This window comes from Acanthaster planci, linkage group LG14 (assembly GCF_054643075.1).
Source record: "Acanthaster planci isolate LZ-2023a linkage group LG14, COTS_SCS, whole genome shotgun sequence".
Classification (NCBI taxonomy): Eukaryota; Metazoa; Echinodermata; class Asteroidea; order Valvatida; family Acanthasteridae; genus Acanthaster; species Acanthaster planci.
In genome coordinates, this window is record NC_141790.1 from 11,658,254 (window position 1) to 11,679,017 (window position 20,764).

Below are 20,764 nucleotides of genomic sequence, written 5' to 3' on the forward strand. Positions count from 1 at the left end.
AATGGGAGACCTGCTCAAGAGCATTCTTTGATGTCAATCTAGGGGCATTTATTACTAAGTTGCGTCGCTCTGATTTCTGCTGCGGCACATTAATTTTCAACATCAATGTCTGTGCTTTGAATGTGGGTTAAATACATACTACAAATCTACTACATCATACTACAGCGATCTTAACCTTAGATATCCTTAAAAGGACGCAGGCTTATCTGTTATTTGCACTTTTCGTGCTAAATGTATCAACTTTATTGCAGCTTCTTCCACATTCTCTTGTGAGTGTACAATCCGAAATTCTGTCGACGTTTTGTGGCACAATTACTGACTACAGCTAAGTGCATGTAGAGGTATATATGTTACATGTATACATCTATTACGAACGTATTTCACGCAAAGGCACTCGGTGAAGTCTTGTCGAAGTGAGAATAGACTACATTTAACATGCGTCTATGGTCTGTGCACGAGCTAAAATGGCGTCGCTGGCAGTGCACGTCAAAATATTAAAAACCACAGCAATTTCATTTAAAACTATAAGAAATCAAAAGAAGCTGTATAATTACATGTATATTAAAATATAAATGAACTTTATGTTAGTGAACATTACATGGATGGATGTAGAGAGCATATCAAAAGGCAACCGGAGAAAGTTACTGCAATGCCAATGAGAGCAGAAATTCATGTAAGAGCTTATTCTTAAAAAATAACCACAAATAAAGTGTTCCAACTACAACTCCGACTAAGTGGGCATCGTGTAACTAGTCACTTCGTAATGTCTGTATACACCTTTTTCACCCACGTGACTAAATGTAAACAAAACCACCACGTGTGGACCGCCTTGGCCACGGTGATCGCATGTATACCTATGGGCAGCTTCAACCACATACAAGCGCACGTGCGAACGCTGCATGCTTGACTAATTTATCTTTAGGTAGATTACCATCGCAACACTATGCGTTCATTACCATTGCAACACATCATAGGTCCAGCACAATCGTGACATCACACGAAAAAGGTCTATATTAGCAGTACAGACCGTGATTGATAATCAGCCAGCATGAGTACATCAATACCAGTAACCCCGCTAGTGCTACACGCATGCACTCTGTCCATCTTGGGGGTCGCCTTATTGAACGAACTTACTCCAATGCGTGCGGGGATGAGTGTATGTTTTCTGTACCGTAACTGTATCATGTACATGTACCTACTGCACTGTCGAGTCGTGATGTGATAGGCAAGTGGCTTGCCGTCCATGCTTCGTCCTTAGGGGCACATGATCAATTATCAAATTTGCATCCCGTGAGGATAACAATCGAGAACGAATTTGCTGGGATCGACCATGGAGGCAGAAATAAACCAGGGTAAATCAAAGCCATTGAATTATAAGTGATTCATAATGTACATAGGCGATACATGTGTACGCGAAAGTCAGCAAAATGACAACTCACAGCACAAGTCGGCATTCGCGTAAGTCATCATAATTTCTTGAGTCCCGACTTAGCCGGAGTATGTTTCAGTAAACAAAACCTTTGAGGTAGATGTGGCAGACGTGTGTGTGTTGATCAGCCAACAAGTATTGTGAAAACAATGCAGCAATGAGCAATGAAGTCGGCCTGAAACTAGTCCAAATCCTAGGCTGGAATCACATTCCAATTTGAAACGGTTGAAAACACCCTCCTGGAAGCTTAAGCATGAAATTTAATTTCAAACAAAGATCATGGCATTTGGTATGAGAACATGTAAGCCATTCTGAAGTACTTAAAGTCGTGTGCTGGTTCGTTCTCAGAGTGTTTGGGAAGGACACGTCAAAAAGTACAAAACAGAGGACATCGACTGTGAAGGGAGATTGACAATACAAATTTGTCTCAGAATCATTCTGTCAGCATGAGTCCTGATTTCAAGATCTACTGCAAACTCCAGAACGTGGAGCTGGTATTTCAGTGACACTGGTCCGAAAGTTTACAGGTGTTTGATTGACCCGCTGCACATTTTTTTACAACATTTCAGTTTCTTGGAGCTCCTTTCCGAAAGATCTTTTTGTGACCTGTCGTCGTGGCTGCAAAGACCTGCCGGTTGGGTTTCGACACAGGGGCTGTCCTCGGCCCATGCCTCCCGGCTTTGCTGCTCTGTGGCTGCTGGGATAAAGAAAGAACTTCCAACTACATGTATCACCATTTCCCTTCACATATGGGACACCAGCTACAAAAAAGGTTTTCCTTATTTGGATCTGAAGCCGAGACCCATAGGAGGCAGTCATTTGTACCAATAATTGTTATGCAGAGTTTACAGGTATAAAAATAGCTATGCATGTAGTCACAGAAACCTGTGAATATTCATCATTTCAGGAAGGTTCAGATCACTCACAAATAAAAAAATGACCCTCGGATGTTCTGAAGTGCAAAAGACTATGCCTCAGGGTTCCCACATGGTGGAGATTTAACAACTGGGAAGACTCTGGTTGAAAGTGTTTTAGGGGTGACTCTAAAAGTCTGTGATCTCCCAACTTCGGTATGCTTTTTAGGGCACCTCAGGGTTAAGAGGGTGATGTCCAGCAGGTAACCTTTTAATATTCTCGGTGGACCAAGAAACTTTGGGAGTGGTTCGATGAAAAAGCAAGCCTTACCTGAGCAGCAATGGGTCCTTTGGTCTTTCCAGTGTTTGCTGGCTTGTCGACAGCCTGCCTCGGGGTAACACAACCACCAATGCCTCTCGCTTTAGACCTCTGATCTGGCTGTGTCTGGCTTGGCTGGGTACTCCCGCGGGAATGAGCCACCCGGTTTGTTACGGGCTGTAATAACTGGGGGTTTCTGGTGCTGGCTGACCCTTGTTTGTGGTTCTGGGGAGCCAGCTCTTGCCAAGTGGTCATGCCTGCTACAACACATCAAATGAAGAGCATATGGATGATGCGCCCTGAAGCACTGAATGAAGACCACGCCAAATAGTTACACGCTTTTTCCATGTGAGCTCAGTGGCTGTATGAAACACACAGTCTGGTTAACTGCAAATGATGATACTGTTTATGAGGACACACAGTCAGTAAGGGACCATTTAGACTCCTTTAAACCACGTTGCAAGAAAGGGCAGACATCTGCCATGGTACCAAATCAGCTTCTGCTCCAGGCTGCTGCATCTAACAAAGGCTCACCTGCCAATGGACATTACTAATTTAAAAGCTTCACTCACAGGGTCATTTTTGAAGTAGTTCACCTCCTGATAGTCAGATGTTCCCCACACATACCTTGTTTCTGAGTGGTGATGCTGACTGTCTCCTTGGTTAAAGCTGTTCCACGAGATGTTGCCTCCACTGGCATTGTTCCAGGGGGTTGCTGCAAGAGCTGTGAAGCACAAGATTCCATTATGTCCTCTGTAAGAAGCAACTAAGGGTCTTGAAGAATCTGAGGTTCGTTCAGGAGTCTCCTTGGGAAGTCTCTGAAACTTTTAACTTCCCAGTTTCACATTACATGTACTCTGTTCATATCGAGCCTTTCTTACAGGGCTCAATTACACTTGTGGTATGTGTGTGTGTGTGGGAGGTGTCTGATTTATTTATAAGTTGAATCTCACCATCTGTATGTACTGCTGGAGTGCTAACTGTCTCTGCTTGTGCTCGGCAAGTTTTGCTGATACGATGTTGGTGCTGTCAGTCAAACAAGAGAACAAAAGATCATCAAACTGTGAGTGGATAAGCACCTGTAAGGAACTGCAGAAGGATAAGACACACCAGATCCTTAAAAAAACAAAGACCAAATCAGGAAAAAGGAAAAGCTGAGACTGGGAATAGATGAGGAAGCTATTGGAGATGATTTGGTCCATGAATAAAACAGGTGTATACCTCTCCGGATGGATTGGACCCGACTCCAGTTCGCTGACTGTTTCGTCTTCGCTGGGATAAGTTGCCACAGAATCTGACAAAATTGAAGGAACCATTTTAAAAAGATCTCGCATCTTGTGATATCATTAGCTGGATTAGCATTGATTGACTGGGTAATTGAAATGCACATACTTGTGGTTTTTGTATCATCAAATGATGGCTCAATCTCCCCAAATTCTTTGAAGTCGTCCTGTCTGTCTTGCCTCGTCCCCTCCCCAAGGCCAGCCCAACCTCTCCTTGTTGCTCGAAGTTTCTCCTCAAGAGTCATCCCGGCTTGATCTCCAGGAGGATCTCGCAGCGGGGAGCTGTGACCTGATGGAGGGGAAATTTCCAGCAGCCGCAGGCCATCAGAGATCAGGTCCTGGCTCGGGATAAGTTCCCCCGAGGAAAAGTAAAGCCCTTTCCTCTGAGATGGTTCCTTGGTAGGTGTTGCATCGGTTCTGGAACTGGAAACCTGCAAGTCCTGGTTGGGGTGTTGCTTCCCCAGTATGATGCTTGATGGATATTCAGGACGGTTCAGTAGGATTTGGGCACTGGGGTCTTGGATGCCATTTGGTTTCCTCCAAGGCTCAAGAAATGATGTTGACCCTGAGTCAGGTTTAGGAGCAGATCTGGACTGAAACTCTTGAGTTTGTTGAGGCTTTCCATGCAATGTGCCCTTTGTAGTCTGTTCTATCCTGTTTAGTACCTCGGAAGTATCTCCATCATTTCTGATTTGTCCTTCACTGTTCGGCAATCTTCCTTGATCCATACAAGAAAATTCCTTATCTGTCGTGTCTTGGACAGTGGGTATGTTAAAATATTCAGACTGGCCGAATGGCTCGGCATCAATGGGGTTGGGCCTGAAGGAGGTGTCGGTGATGAAGCTGAAAGCATTCGTGGAGGGAAAGCTTTGGGAGGCAACAGAGGTTGCTAGGGAAAGATGTGGGAGAAGAAAGGCATCATCTTCTTGGCCATCTCCATCCTCGTGCTCTGCAGTGAAGCCAAAAAGCCAAAATCCGGACTTGAGGTAACGCCCTGTAGTGTGAGTGCCAGTCAGTGTCTGACTGCTATGCTTATTTCGAATTGAAAGCAATATGACATGCAGTGACACCATCAGCTTCAATTTGTGACATTACGACAAATTCGTTCACAATCATTTCGTACAGGAGTCTTATTGTTTTGAAGGCCCCTCTTATCACTTTAACTGTAACTATTATATGAAACCATCAGTAGTAGTAATCAGTGACTTGATGAATTCTACTTGAACTTTGGAAAGGTCAAAAGAGCTTTGCAATGGAAATATCTACAGGATGAGAATGACAAAGATTTGGGGTCAGCTGATTTGTACCTTGTTTACTATCATCCAGATTGCCGGCCCCAACACCAACTCCCCTGCGGGGTGGTGACACAGATATGGTGATGGGGCTGTCTTGTAGTCTGGCGCCCTGCGTCCTCTCTGTCTCGGAAGTGTGACTTGTTTCCCTCACTGTTTCCATTCCTGACCTTAGCTCCTGCTAGAAGATGTGAGCAAAGGTTTCATTAAAAACAGACTTACATGTACATATCAAAGTTACCACTACTCTAGGTAACAGCATTAGAGTAGTGAAAAAAGTCTCCTTCAGTCAGTTTGCCTTGACTACCACCAGACGGTTTTATCAGAAAAGTATTCACCATTTAATCCATCACCTCTGGGAATACTCTAAATTTCATTTCAAATTACTTTTACTTTTTGGAAATGTAGAAAGTTAATGTCTATAACATAGTGCTCCCTATGCCCTCGTGTTGGATTCACCCATACAAATCTTGTCATTCCTGTTAAGAGAGTCTGTTAACCCTAACCATTCAGAATCCAACAAGCATACGTATGATTTCAATGGTCCCTAAAGGGTTAGAGTTAATCACCTTAATAAGCGGTGAAGCACTGGCCACCTGTGACAGGACATCAGAGCAATAGACCTGGACACCTTGAAGTCTTTGCACCAGCACCGACCTGAATTGAGAACAATCAACTCACCTCTCTAAATCAATCTAATGACCATTACTCATATTGGGATTACTGAAAACTCTAATAATCAGATAAGAAACTATTAGAAACACAACACAGACACATGTGACATTACAAGGTCCAAACGCGAACATGAAGACTGAGTCGTAGAACAGGAAGCAAAGAATCTGCACCTAAGGCAGAGTATATGGAAACATATTGGGAACTACCAACCTCTGTTGCTGAGCCTTCTTAAGACGTTGAGTCATCTGTGCCATATCCTGATGATGCTGCTCCAATCTGAGGGAATAAGGTGACACTTTTGAGACTTAATTGAGTGACTCATCTTGAGAAGCTCCAAGATTTACGTGTTTAATGTTCATACAAAACATGTCCCTTCTAAACCTATGATCCAGTGCACTGCAATCTTGTCTTATCTTACTGACCTTGTCTTATACTGTTGAGAGAGATCTTCTATCTTCTTGTCTCTCTGGGCCAGGTCCTGGGTATGCGTGGACCTCTGCGACAGTAGCTGGTTCTGATGCCGGTTGTGAAGCTCACTGAGCTGCTTACGGTGAGCTTCCCGTAGCTCGGCTTCCGTCTTGCTGCTCTGTAACTGAAGCTCTCGCAGCCGATCATCCACGAGCCTCTCCAGCTTCTCCTGCCATTCGGCTTCCAGCTTCTGCTGGGCGGATTCCGCTTGGGCCTGCTGAAGGTGCAGCTCCAGATGGATGTTTTCCTGATAAAACCAAAAACAACTAAGTTTTCAAGATCAAACACCTGCTAAACCGGAACAGGGCCTTCTTTAAATAATATCTGAATCTTTATTTTGTAAACTACAGAGAATTCTACAAAATGGCTCCCAAGCCAGAATGAACACACTTTACACAGATGACACAGAGGAAGTCAGTTTTGAATTATTAAGCATGTGAAAGCTTTATGGATAAAGCAAAACAAAGCCTAAAATAAACAAGAATTACGACCAAGACAAGTCCAACTTCAGAGTAAGTATACTCACTTTATCTTTTACAGCATCATCAAATTCAGCCTTTAGCTTAGTCAGTTCTTGTTGTGTGGCAGACAACAGTTCAGAGTTCCTTTTGTCTTCAGCAATTTTAGCCTGAAAAAGTAAGAAATCTGCCATACGTTAATGAGCAGCTCACAGAATTTGCACAGAAATGCCTTGCAAATGACAGGCCACAAAGGGAGGTCAATGCTGACAGATATGCTTTACCTTTTGTCTTTCCAACAGTTGCTGGTGTTCCTTCTCAAAGTGCTCAATCCTCGCCTGAAAGTCTTTCCTTGCTGACTGGCTCTGCTGTCTCTCCTGGCCCGCAAAACAAACAAAAGAACCAAACACAGGGACAAAAACAAACCCTTGATAAATTTCTCGTAAGCTGTGAGGGATTCCACTCTGTAAACTCCATGTTGTACAAGGAGATTTTAAGAGTAACATCCATAATCATTCAGCTATTCCAAAGTTACCTCACCTCTGCTAGCATGTGCTGCACCTGCTTGACTTGCTTCTCCAAGCGGTGACACTCCTCAATGGCGTTGTCCCTCTGATGCTGGGCCTGTGCTGTCAGCTTCCGCTCGGAGACTAGTTGGTCTTTAAGCTTCGAATGGTCTTCTTGAAGCGAGACCAACTGTGAGGATACACACAATGAACTACCTCAAACATTTACAGGCGGAATTCAAATCCTGAGACAAACATCATTATTTGGGAATTCATTTTGCATAAGCTTCTGACAATTTAGGGGATAACAATTTAATAAATATGTGCTTGGCTGGTCTTAAACGTGTGTTTAAGACTGGCTCGGGACAATGGATGGGACTAACGCTTGAGCTGGAGGCAAGGGTATTATCAGCATTCAGTCTCCTGAGCCGGTCTTAAACTAACGCCAAACACACATTTATTCCCATTCATAAATACTTTTTATAGTCAGAGAGTCAAAAGAAGTGAACATATGATGGATTTCCAATGATTGTATTCTAGAATTTTACTTCCATGTTCCCAAAGACCCCTGTCCATTTTATGGTATATTCCTTGCGTAAATTGTCCTCAAGAATCTCCTTATATAGACTTGGAGCGTGCACGGCGAGTAGCGTGTAAACAGATTCTTGACCAATCAGAATCGATTAAACTGTCTCATATCCAGGTGCCAGCACGTGATTTACACAGTGGACATTATCAAATGTTACTACGCGGTCAAGTTGCACGTTGTTGAATAGGGAGATTATCCAAGGTATTCATAAATCCTCATTCACAATTGGTGATCTCCTGCCTCTTTTAGGCTTTGCAGATAATTTCAACAGCGTTCCCAGCAACATGCTTACTTGAGACACGGTGTCTCGCTGCAACTGCAGTGCTTGCTGCAGTTCGCTGCTTAGCTTTTCCTTGGCCTGTTCTAACTCCTTCTGGCATTCATCCAGAGCCTGCGGTGAAGTTAACATAATGCATGCTCACTGTTAATGTTCATGCTTCATTTAGGTCCCAGAGGAAAAAAAAATCAGACATCAGAAAGACCACCACCACAAACCATAACCAACATAAATTTCAGGAAAACATTTAGACCTGCTGTAAGAAAATTTGGCCATAAAAGTTCAGATCCACTTCCTCAGAACCATAACTAAGCTCAAACACTATACAAATTTTAATGCTGGGTTGAATTTTGGTTTATGAGTCTCAAGCTTCTTAACAAACACAAGTAAGAAGTCTTGGAAAGGTATCTCCAACTTTCCAGCCATGACATACCTTCCTGAGCTGATCAATCTCCTGCAACATTTCCTCTTTTTCATTTGTCAGTGTTTCCAGAGCTTCATCTTTCTCCTGTTCCTGTTTCCTCCAACCATCCACGATCCTGGCCAGTGTCTGGGTTCAGGTACATGGTAACGGTGAATTAGTTCTATGTAACTAAAACTGACTTTATGGCAATATTTCAAACTGCAAAGAACAAGAGTCCCAGATGTTGCTTCAATTGAGAAGAAAATTTGTCACTTGCTTTCACACCCTCCTTGAAGACACGGAGAGGTTTTTTTGCTGCGGATGAGGCTTTGGATTTTTCAAAAGAGGAGAGTTACCGAATGGCAAGGGTATACCAACAGGAAAAGAAGGTAACAGGAGACTCCAGGGAGTGCTATACCTTATCAAGCTGTTCAATCATTGCGTCCTTCTTACGATTGGTGGAGACTTCTATCGCCAGCTGTTGTTGAGTCTCTAGCAGCTGGGCTTGTAGGTCACCAATCTCCTTCTCACAGTGCTGTCGAAGGAAAGATGGGTTTGAAAAAGGATGCTCCAGGAGTGGGATAAAGAAATGATAGGCAAAGAGCGTACAAATACCTGCCAATTTGAACAATGACTATTTGCTAATAACTGATCCGCGGTAACCTGTGCATAAAATATATTTTAGGCATGGCATGCAGCAAATCAAGTGGTAGTCGACGAATGGTGGTTGGTTGAACTTGCCCTTTGAAATACATGTAGATCTAACATGTCTGGATGCGGCCTCACCTTCCGCCTGTACCGTTCCTTCTCCAGGCTATCCTTCAGCATCTGATTCTCGGTAAACAGCGTGCCATCCCTCGATGAAACGTGTGGTGGCGGGACGTGAATGTTGCTCAGATTCCGCAAGGAGGATAGCCCTAAACCGCTGTCCATGGTCAGTGGTGAGACGTCTTGGTAAGCATGCGGACTGAGCATGGGAGAAAACAAGACAAGTCTTGACCCCAGGTCCTTCCTGCGTCTTCCACAATCCAACAAATTCCTTGTACTTGCAACTTTGAGGGGACGTAAGGTCCCAAGTACAGTAAAACTGACCTGGAGGTACCATCCTAGATCCTACAAAGTGCCTACAAACCTTCTTGTGTATTTCAAAGGATTTGAGAAAGGCAGACTTGATAAAAAACCTTTCCTCACAGTTCTTCCTTCTCTGCAGTGGACGTTAAACTCACTCAACTATCGCTTTCTCTTCTTTTGGCAAAATTTACCCCAGTAAAGATTCGGTCCTAGCACTTTCAAATGATTCCCTTGGGAAGTCACTCTCTGCTCCGCTGTGGTTGGCTGCCAGCAATTCTCCAACACTCTGCTTGGATTCGAGGCTGTCTCGGTCTGAACAAGAATACGTGTAGGATGAAATGGCAGTGAAATCAGAAGCATTTGTGATGGGCTCAATCACCAACAAGAAGTGCCCTGAGAAAGTCACAATGCCTTTTAACTTTCAAGTTATTTACATTTCACGACAAAACAAAATCACAGTCATACAAGTATCAAGTCCTCTTAAGTCGATTCCTTCAAGCACCGGCATGTAAACACGTGACATGTTCTCACCGAGTGTTGGACGACTCACTGAGCTGTGAACCATGTGATACAAGCTCCGCCTCACTTTTTCCATTTCCTGAATTTCTGGGTAATTTTTCTCAGCACTTGTGGTAATCTGTGGTCAAAGAAATCAAAGATCATGAAAGCAAATGACCAAATCTAAAAAAACCCAAATCCATGCAACCCCTCTGTAATCATGCCTCTTTTACTGCTAGCCATTATTAATAACATACATGTACCACACACACACAGGTATCATCATTGACGATCAGAAAGTTTAATCTTAAAACTTTTCTTACCCTTGGTTTTGGGAGCAAATCATGACTATGACTCTGACGAGTTTTATCACGAGAGTTTGTGTTACTCCTGTCAATCCTCTGACTCGATTGACGGTAGTTCATTGACAATGTGGCTTGTTTTACGTCACTGCTGTGATAGCTTTGTAACAGGCTTGAATTGAGAGACTTGGCCTGTACTGTGGAACAATCCTCCGGCTTATGGGCACTCCCATCATGTTGGCCTTTGTCATACATCTCTGAACTTTGCAACAAAGTATTTAGAGGACGTGGCTCCTTTCTGGAACCAGCTCGTTTGTTCTTGGCTGTTGAAGCCGTCTTTGCTGGTTGGCTGTTGAACAACTGTCTGTTTGCTGACGCAGTCTGGTGCTGGTGTGTGGACATGTCTTGGCTTGGACAGGACTTCGGATGTGTCTGGGAATGAGACTGGTGTTTGTAATCTGCCGTTGCGAGAAGCCTCTGTGGTTGCTTCCAGTCCTGCTGTTTGGAGGAATAAGGGGTGCTTGGCAGGGAAGACTGTCCTTTAACCTGTGTTTCTTTCTTGCCATCCATATCGGAATAATGATGGGAGAGATTGTGCTTCTCCAGGGAAGATTGAGTCAATGTTGACACATTGCTGAGTCTGAATTCAGGACTGTCCTCCAAATCCAAACCTTTTCCTGGTTTCTCATCACTGCCCTTGAGAAGGGTACTAGACTGGACCAAAGAAGTTCTGAGACTGGACAGCTGGCTGGCTGGGGAGAGGTTGTCAGGATGGGCGGAGATTGGGGGAGCCCTGAGAAGAGGGGATGTGGCTGTACTGTCCAAAGGTTCAATGCCACTCAAACTGTCGGTGTCTGCTATAGAAGCCATTGATCTGTAAAAGACAAGTACCCGTGACGATTTCAATAAAGTGCGTGGAGCCTGATGCATGATACAGTCTGTAGGTATTAACATTCTTGATAAAACTTAACGTCTGAACACACGACTTGCCAAGCATGCTGTCAAGATTAAAACAAGCGCATACACGTGTGATTTTTGACAGCTGATAATGATTGCTTGGGGTTGGCCCCTTTTGCAAAAATTGCAATAACCATCAGAACCCTCCAAAAATATTTGCAACAGTTGTTGAATCAGCTGTCATGCAAGTAGTTTAATGTTGCTTTCACCGTGTTCATCATGTCCAGTCATGGGTTCCATAAGAGTTCTATATGCAGACACCACTTGACAAGTGTTGATACCGATTGCATAAATCCTTTGAGATAGGTCTGAAAAATTCTAAGTGTAAATGACTCAGTATTTTCCCTCCTAAATTGAACTTTTCTAAGCAGGTTTTTGCTTTCTGATCTGGCTAATACTGTAGCCTTATTTACTGGCATCCGTATAGGCCTAATACATGAAATACAGGCGTGCGCAGGCCTATGGAACTCTTTCCCAGTCATGTATGGCTGTAAGGCGGTACAGTGTATACACAGGCCTGTGTAACCTGGAACAATCACTTCCTCTAGTTTGAGTGACTGGTGAATCTCATGAACAGCCTTATTCTTTGTGAAAACTACATGTACTGTAGGTCTACGTAGGCCCTACATCAGTACATCATACATGTACATCGATTTTAGGCTAGCTTCCAGGTGCACTGCTAGTTTCAAATTAGCCCCACTAGTGTGGCACGGACTCTCACTCAGTCCGTGCCACACTAGTGGGGCTAGTTTCAAATAGGCCTACAGTACAGGCTACAGTACATCATTAGGCCTACATGTAGGCTATGTCAAAAAAGAAAAGTTGGCCTGGAGACCAGTTGTGTAGAGTGATCATGCAGATCGATCGCTTCCAATATAAAGCCGGGGGGTCTCTGCCAGTAATAACGCAATTGGGTAAGGTGATTACGCACGTGCAAAATTATTCACTATAACTTTTCCTCGTTTATATCTTTTAAAATCCCACACAAAACTCCACATCTAATTCATTTCCTTATTTAAATGCAACAAAAAAGAATACTCACAAGCAGTTCTTTGTTAACTCACGTTATAACAAAATACGTTATTTTGCGGTTGACTTTTGCTTGTCCATTGTAAACACAAACATCGCATTTAAATTTGGCTCTGCACAATATCGAACCGTCTCACACGTTTGTATATTCCTACGCACACTAATGGTGAGCCGAGGAAAAAGAATCCACCTGCAGACTATTTACAAAATACTATCATCAAAAAGCTGTGATGTATAAAAACACAACACAGCGATCAATACTGCTAAAAGCAAATAAATACTACCCAAACCATTTTTCCCGGGGGGGTGGCATTTTGTAACTACTTTATATAGCGGCGCAAGGTTATGAAGGGCAAACTCTAAACAAGCTGTCAACATTGGGGGCGCCATTTCAAACATGGATCCTGAACGTCCCCGGCCATGCGATGCACCAAAAAAGCTGAGGTAGGCCGAAGTTTTATTCCCTTTATTGTATGGCATTCTCAAAATATTTATCGATAACATGCAGACATGAATACCCCAAGTGGATATAAAGGGGGACTGTATATTTTGGGGCCCTGGTCTTTTGGTATTTTAATCTTGTAAAACTGGCCAGTCCACCCCAAACCCAAACTTTCAACATGTTCAAAGGCAACGCTCTCTCTTTTATTGCTCGCTGACCCTAATTTTTTCGGAAATTTTGAATTGTAAATTGTGTGAAAATGTGTCTTTCTTACTGATACAAAACAGCGATACAGATTTGAATCCACTTTGTGTAATGTGTCAAACCAATAGTTTCCCCTCGAAATTAAAGACCCTGCCCTCTTCATAATCAGCCCTACACTACAGCAGCGGCGTAGCGAGCGGGAGGGGGGATGTTGCACCCCCCAATAATTCCTTTCAGTCGGCAAATAAAGGGTCAGTTAGCAAATGAAACTGAAATTGACGTCATGAATTAATGACGTACATCCACGGCGGCAAATTGACCCTGGCAAACACCCCCAAAGAATATGCCTTCACTACGCCACTGCACTACAGTCACGGCACTGACAGTTATGTTATTGACTTTTGAGCGTGATTTAATAGTATTATAACCTGACCACATGTATCATCATATGAGTCATCTACCATCCAAGGTGAATCCAAAAACTAACGTGTAAGTCTCCCTTCTCTTACATGTAGAGGAACGGGGTTCCTTAATATACAATCCCCATATAAAGAATTTACATTTCAATTAAAAACATTTGAAATCTTTTTGTGGATATTATTCAAAGCGGATGGCAATGTGATTAATCAACAATTGGCTCAACCATGCACTCATCATTGCCTTGTGCTCTTGCATGGCAAACATGTTGATAACAACCGAGGGAGAGGGTTGAATATTAGTTGGTTCAGTAATGCCAGACTGCCAAAGGTTAGAAGCACTGTAAGTGATAACATTTTTGATTCAAAAGTCATTTGTAACTGATGATTTAATAGTGCCAAGGAATGTAGTCAGGTACGTGAAGTTTGTACTAGTGCTTCATTTTCAATTTTATTCTTTATAATGCGTTGCTTTTATTCTGATTTCTTTAAATTCCTACTTTCAGTCACAAACAGTACAAAGCCTTTTTGAAGAAGGAGAAGCGGAGATGCCAACGGCAGGCTGCTGCAAAATTCCAAGCTGAACAAGAGGCAAAGAATGCACCTCCTGACGAAAAACCTTCAGAAGAGGAGGTGGCAAGACTCACTAAGATAGAACGAGAAGAAGAGAGGAAGGAAGAGGAAGAAAGGTTAGAGATCAGTTAGATTCAAGAAATATTCCCTCACAGAAACACCAAAATGAGGGTAATTAAAAGTGTGAGCTTGCTATCAGGAACGTACTCTGTACATGCATACAAAAACTTTTTTTGTTGGTTTAAAACTGCACAGCCAATATCTGATCCAGTTTATCATTGTAGAACATTTGATTTCCACATTATTACATGTAAGTAGGTCTACAGGTAAGCTCGGTATGTTTGGTAGAAGACAAGTCATCGTGTTAGTACCTCCTTTGCTGCAGGAGAATTGCACATGAAGCTTGGCTGGAACGAGAGAGGCTCGCCCAGGAGGCATTTGAGCAAAGAAAGAAGAAAGAGGAGGCCCAAAAACAGAAACTATTAGAAGAGCAGGTAATGGACTCCGTTCTACAATTCAATTTCTTTGAAAAAAAACATTTCATATCCGTGCATGTACATTATTAAAATGACACCATCACTGTCCTTAAAACATTGTTATAAGGTAGAAGCAAGTAATAACAACCAAAAGAGCGGAACAAACGTAAAAATGGCTGTGCAAGAACTTCAACAACCTTTTATTACGAGACACACCCTTATATACACGCACAACACTATTAAAACCGTTCAACTGTAAAGGAATGAACGGAACCAATACCCAATTAGCGTCTTAGTTAGCTATGTACAAATTTGTCAGTTGAGTGTATACTTCCTCCATGGCGTGTACTTATCCAAATCACACATTGCCACAAACATCTAAGTTAATGCAGTGACCTGAGTAGATCTAGCCCTGTTTTGTCAAAGATATAGCCAACAAATATGTAGCTGAGTCAGTGTGTGTGTATTTTTTAACAGAAAATAAGATTATGCAAAATCAGACTCTGTTTTTCTTGTTGCCATAGCGACGCATCCAGGAGGAATGGGAGGCAAGACAGGAGAAGGAGAACCAAAGCCAAAGCAAAAAAGAGCGGGAACTCGAGGTGACCCTGCAAATGCAATGCTTCGCGATGCTGGAACAAAGGATACATATATCCACTATTTAAAAATTTTTATTGATTCATTTGTAATTTTTTTCCATTTCATTTCTGTCTTTTCACCCTCCTTGTGTACTTTATACTGTGACATTCATGATAAGAGTGACACAAATGGTTGTGATGAATGCAAAGTCTGTTTTCCTTAACTGTATATACATCGCAGTTTACAGCTGGTTGCCACGAGCAGTCAAGTGTTCTTGCAGGCTCAAGCCATGAGAATGTATCTTTTGTATGTCATTTCTGTAGTGCATTTTGCTGTGATGTGGAGATCCTAACACAGATTTATCTTGGAGCTGGAAAGTGTATTTTTTCATTTTCTTGTGAGGCTTAGTTACTATAAAGTTTGCTGACTGTGTTTGTGCTTGACTACCAAACTACCAACTTAATTGCTTATTGCCTGTCCTTGTAGCTGACATGTTGTATCATGGAGGTTGGAAGTTTTGATTTAGTAACATACATTGTGGAAATCATTCGACTGTGAGAAGCCCATAAATGTATCATAATACACGAACATTATGTCCGTGCCTGCAGCCTTGAAAAATGTAGAGCCAACTTAACCAGATTCTCAGACCATTGACTTGCCATTGCTCCTGTGTCTCTACTTAGGCTGTCCTGCAGCAACTTGACAAGGAAATAGCAGATAGGGTGAGGAAGTGTTTTCTCTTGCCGCTTCTAATGACATAAACTTGTGACATTTTGTTGCATTTGTTTCTTTAAGACCTGTAAAAAATAGTCACCTATCTATCTTGCATGTATCTTGCTACCTTAGGTCATATGTGTCATTGTTGAGCATTGTATCCATTCACCATGTGTATTCTATCATCTGATGTAACAATTCAAGTGAACTGTTTCGTACAATACAAGAAAACAAAAACACATAAAGTTCCTGTTTTGAAATAGTATAAAAATCTGTCATGGTTGTATTTATTTTTACTTCTGTAAAATGCTCCCAACGGTGGATCCTAAATTTGTGTTAATTCTTCAGGAAGATGGACCGACGCATAATCCAGAAGCACCACGCCAGCCACAACATGTCAAGCAGGAACCTTGCTCTTTCTTCCGTAAAACTGGAGGCTGTCGCTTTGGGGATAGGTATCCAAAAGCAAATTGTTTCTATTTTTTGCTCAATTGAGCTGAGGCATTGCTTACTTCACTTGTTTTATTGAAAGTCTCACATCCTTTTCTGTCCAGTCTTGGCTCTGCATTATATCTGCCTGAGTATCATTCAGCACCTGATTACCCACTGGACCTTAGCATTTCTTTGATTTCTTGCTTAAATTAACAGGTGCTCCCGCACCCACATCCCACCTGAAATCAGCGCCACCCTCCTCTTCCCCCACATGTACACCGATTTCACCCTCGAGCAGAGCCACAGAGATGAGTATGACACTGACATGGGCTTGGAATATGATGAGGGAGATGCTTATGAGAGATTCTTGGAGTTCTATGATGATGTATTACCAGAGTTGAAGGACTTTGGAACGGTAGTTCAGTTCAAGGTACAACATGATCAAAAGCTTTGCAGAAATTATTCCCCAAATTTTGGTCTTCCCTCTAAGAATGACCAAACGTACTGAATTTGGGGTTGTTGTGTAAGGAAAGGTGGCATTCCAAGCAGTTGTTATCTTTCCAGGTGTGCTGCAACTGGGAGCCTCATCTGCGAGGTAATGTTTACGTCCAGTTCAAGACCGAGGAAGAAAGTAGCAAAGCAAGGGAAGCTTTCCACGGCAGGTTCTATGCTAGCAGACAACTGTCATGTGTCTTCACTCCAGTTAACAGCTGGAAGGCTGCTATATGTGGTAGGTGTATCCACAGCCTTTCTGCTGAGTAGATATTTACTTACAGAAAGAATCCATTCACAAGGTGTTTCCTCTCTTTGAATTTTAGGCATGTTTCAGCAGAACAAATGTCCACGTGGCAAGAACTGCAACTTTCTGCATGTGTTTCAGAACCCGAACCGTGAGTTTGCAGATGCTGACAGAGACTTCCAGGGACTCAGTGGCAGAGTTGGGCAGAGTCAGAGAGGCTGGAGATACGATCGTGACAGGAGTCCAAGGAATCGTAACAGAAGTCAGAGTAGAGAGAGAAATAGAGACCAACGACGTAGAAGCCGTAGTCGAAGCCGACACAGAAGGAAAAGGTCAAAAGAACGTAGCAGAAGCAGAGAACGTAGACTCCGATATTCTTCATCAAGAAGGCACAGATCTAGGAACCGTGATAGAACTAGGAAGAAAAGATCTCGAACCCGTAGTAGATCTCCAAGTAGAAGTCCCTATCAGTCATCCAGAAGACATAGGTCAAGAAGTGGTAGTAAGTCCAGACAAGGCTCACCAAGAAGTCCTGAAAGCACTGGAATGAGAAGCCAGGATCAATCATCAAAGCACAGCTCCAGGAATCAATCAAGACACAGAGAATCAAGAAGCCCTAATCATCCTAGAAAGTCCAGGTCCCGAAGTGTCAGTCCCCCCAAAAGTCAGGGCATGTCCAAGAATCAGAGAAGTCATAACAATCCAAACGATGATAAACAATCATCATCTGACAGTGATGATATTAACCATGCCAGGACCGAATGCCCTGAGAAGAAATGTAAACCAGTCCAGGATAAATCCAGGATTCAGCACCTTGAACTTAGCCCTGGAGAGACCCTGAACCACGAAGTAAACACTGATGGCGAACTTCGAATATCGAAGGTGGAGTATCAGCAGCAGAGTTCAACAAATGGTGATCATTATAGCAAAGTGTTGAAAACGTTCACTGATAGACCCCTTGTCAAGTCTGAAACAGCTGATAGATTGGAAGAAGATGGAGAAATGTCAGCTGATGAAATGAAGCAAGATTTATCTAAAATCCCTGGAAGTGATTTTAAGGCAGCTGAAGACACAGGCCAGTCTGACCTGCCAGAGAAAGGTAGTAGAGCTGGACTATTCTGCTCCGAAGGGGGGTCAACGGGGGAAGATTCCGAAGGAAACTCAGAGGATTTGTCTAAATCACTGGATATGAGCAGTTCAAGGTAATATTTTCAGCATACTTGTATTTTGCCTTTCCGGGCTTTTGAGTGGAAAGTAAGATTGAGGCTTAGCACGAAACCTGGAACATTTGCTTCCAGGGATGGAAAAGCTGATCAGTATTTTCCGATGTAAAAAAGTGAGTGTAGGAGACACTTAGGCTCCATATCGGCCAGGTTCCAACTTGTATGAGACATTTAGAAGACGAGGCATTCTTCTTATCTCTGTGTAATACTTAAATCATGTTTCTTTGTCGCACAGATCACCAAGCAAAGAAAAGCATCCCCGTCATGGCCATAAAAGGAAACACAAACACAGTCACAAGAAACATCACAAGAGACGCAGGAGATTGTCACCACCTTCAGATGTTTAACCCTTGACCTAGATAGTAGCCAATTAAATTACAGCAAAAGAACATGGAAATTATCCTAATAAGGCTACCTAAATTATGTTTGCTTTGTGGATTTGTGTTTGTTTCTTTGTGATTCAATATTCATGAAAATATGAGCTGTTTTAAAAGTGGGATACAGTCTTTTTATATGTATATTGTATGCTCCCAAGAACTCTTGGTATCAATTTTCTTAAGATGCAGACATAAACAGTTGAATTGGTACAAGGCTTTCAAGATCCACGGTGCACAGTTGATTGAACGACACTGAAGGAGGTGAAGGAAAAAGGGATAACACGGGCAAGTGGCAGCTAGTTTGTTCTTTAATGCAAATATATCCAGACTTGCCGTGAATGGCAGGCTAAGTGTACATATTCATACACAGGATCATTCACAGAGACATACAATCCAGTCAAAAACAAATGGTTTGCGGCTGAAATATACAAAAAAAACCAAAAACCGAAAAAAACACCAAAAATCAACGAAACAAGAATGAAACAGCTTCATGATAAATTGATCGTCCATCTACGATTAATGTAAAAGTAGTCTCAGTTGCCACAGTTCGGAATTCAGAGAGATATGCTCAGCTCGATATTCATCGTCGGCTTTTGTTCAGTGTAAAGGTTTTAAATAAAGGAGCAGTTACATTTGTGTGTCTCCACCAGTTACGGGTACAAATTGAAATATTCCCCCAAATGTTTAGGCTGTGTACCATGTTCCGTACTGCGTTTCGGTTAAGCCATCTGAAAATCGCATTAAATTCACTGAACTGCTTCACGAAACGGGCTCGTTGCATTAATGTCCAGGAGTGAACGAACACGATGACCTGCATAATTTTTGTATTGAGTAGCGTTTTGTTTCGCAAGGAATTATCTGCATGTTGGCCATACAGGTATGTTTTCAAATGATCCACCTGGCCAGCCTTGGTTGAAACCATCCTGATCACAATTGGGCCATCTGGGGCAACTTTGTCCCCACTAGGTACATGTACTCTATTTCCAACATGGCTTTCAGCAGTGACCCTGGAAAGGAAACTCACCGGTACTGTATCCAATGCAACTGTCTACAGCGAAGAAATGATTCTTTTTTTCATGTTTTCAGTACATGTGCATGCACTTTGCCTTTTAATCATTCTGTTCTTTATTTTGGTCTTGTACTTATCAACAAAAAGGAATACATGTACTGCATATTGGTTGGATGGCATTTAACCTTTTACCTTTGAAAAACTCGAGCTCCCCTATCGATACGACACACCGCACAAAATTGGCTCTTTTTTAATCAGTGTTGTAGTCGAGACCACCACAAGACCAGGCACAAGACCAGTTACAAGGTCCTTTTATATAAAACAGATATAAATTGACACTAAAATGTTTCAGGTTCAGCTTATTTGGATAATCCTCCTTTTTAAATTAAGGCGACCCTACGAACTAAAGTTTTAATATTTTGGGGCACGGTGCGTAACTGCCATTTGTGGCGCATTAGTGTCGGAAATTGATTGGGGGGATGACCTGCCCAGCCATGAAACTTTGAAGTGCGGGGAGCGGTAGACATCATACAATATATATAGGTCGATGTCCATGATATTGAAGCACATCTTTAATATGTATTCAGAATGACATATTTATGGCTTTTCAGAATTGTTTTCTGGGCCCTTTTTGAGTGACATTAAATTCATTTTAGTCACTGGGAATCAGACAAATTCTTCACGATTTTGCTTTCAATTTTTTGCTCACCATTAAGATGGGGATGATTCATCCCTCCCTAAAAAAAGTGGGCATATACACTGTACATGCATTGGGGACTATCCCTCATGGGATAGTCCGCCCACTCACTTGCACAGCGACTCCTCAATGCAGTAATCAAATGGATGACGTCACAATTGAATGACATTTGCACTTCCCTTATCCAGTTATCAGGCCTCACTGAGCAATTACAGTTGCCGATAACTTGAGCAAACTGTCAAGTGTGGCGTCGTGAGGACGGACTTTTTTGCGCTTGGTAGACTGGATATGTATGTGCAAGACGGCGGACATGTGGAATTTTCGTCGTGCTGCTTGGGGATTAAGGCTTCCCTCTTGGCTGCCATTTTATTCAGCCATTGCCAATCTTTGGTGGATTACATGTTTTACATCCCGCAAATCGCTGAAGGTAAATGATATGTGGCTAAACCAAATAACTGGACGAGTTTTTACAG

General features: G+C 42.5%; 2 protein-coding genes across 7 annotated transcripts; one reads left to right on the top strand and one right to left on the bottom strand.

Annotated features, from left to right (window-relative positions):
* Positions 1-23: 23 nt before the first annotated feature.
* LOC110983624 (uncharacterized) lies at positions 24-12,581 on the bottom strand. 6 transcript variants are annotated; one of them, XM_022243025.2, is made up of 21 exons: positions 12,424-12,581; positions 10,446-11,298; positions 10,156-10,261; positions 9,816-9,936; positions 9,340-9,520; positions 8,972-9,088; positions 8,584-8,700; positions 8,166-8,264; positions 7,319-7,474; positions 7,063-7,155; positions 6,847-6,948; positions 6,275-6,567; positions 6,063-6,128; positions 5,747-5,834; positions 5,193-5,355; positions 3,995-4,834; positions 3,824-3,896; positions 3,556-3,628; positions 3,230-3,326; positions 2,615-2,859; positions 24-2,123 (listed from the first exon to the last, which is right to left on the bottom strand). In XM_022243025.2, the coding sequence occupies exons 2-21, from the start codon at positions 11,292-11,294 to the stop codon at positions 1,995-1,997; spliced, it is 4,008 nt and encodes a 1,335-aa protein (XP_022098717.2). In that variant the 5' UTR covers positions 11,295-11,298; positions 12,424-12,581; the 3' UTR covers positions 24-1,994. The 6 variants fall into 6 exon arrangements, with proteins under 6 accessions (XP_022098717.2, XP_022098716.2, XP_022098715.2 ...); XM_022243024.2 differs by having other exon boundaries at positions 24-2,126; positions 2,615-2,862; XM_022243023.2 differs by having other exon boundaries at positions 24-2,126; positions 5,193-5,358.
* A 205-nt stretch (positions 12,582-12,786) lies between these two features.
* Positions 12,787-18,633, top strand: zrsr2 (zinc finger CCCH-type, RNA binding motif and serine/arginine rich 2). Its single transcript, XM_022243019.2, has 10 exons — positions 12,787-12,854; positions 13,979-14,161; positions 14,431-14,539; positions 15,046-15,123; positions 15,784-15,822; positions 16,163-16,269; positions 16,463-16,676; positions 16,811-16,976; positions 17,065-18,187; positions 18,444-18,633. The coding sequence occupies exons 1-10, from the start codon at positions 12,808-12,810 to the stop codon at positions 18,553-18,555; spliced, it is 2,178 nt and encodes a 725-aa protein (XP_022098711.2). The 5' UTR covers positions 12,787-12,807; the 3' UTR covers positions 18,556-18,633.
* The last annotated feature ends 2,131 nt before the right edge of the window (positions 18,634-20,764 follow it).

What these genes read in the sequence shown, in the direction of transcription:
- LOC110983624 (XM_022243020.2), bottom strand. Translation starts at nt 11,294, where the DNA reads ATGGCTTCTATAGCAGACACCGACAGTTTGAGTGGCATTGAACCTTTG. An exon ending in AGGACCGAATCTTTACTGGG is followed by an intron (nt 9,521 to 9,815) that starts GTAAATTTTGCC and finishes TCCCATGCTCAG; the next exon opens with TCCGCATGCTTACCAAGACG. An exon ending in TCTGGATGATAGTAAACAAG is followed by an intron (nt 4,835 to 5,192) that starts GTACAAATCAGC and finishes GCTTCACTGCAG; the next exon opens with AGCACGAGGATGGAGATGGC.
- zrsr2 (XM_022243019.2), top strand. Translation starts at nt 12,808, where the DNA reads ATGGATCCTGAACGTCCCCGGCCATGCGATGCACCAAAAAAGCTGAG. An exon ending in GAACGGTAGTTCAGTTCAAG is followed by an intron (nt 16,677 to 16,810) that starts GTACAACATGAT and finishes TTATCTTTCCAG; the next exon opens with GTGTGCTGCAACTGGGAGCC. An exon ending in CTGGAAGGCTGCTATATGTG is followed by an intron (nt 16,977 to 17,064) that starts GTAGGTGTATCC and finishes TTTGAATTTTAG; the next exon opens with GCATGTTTCAGCAGAACAAA.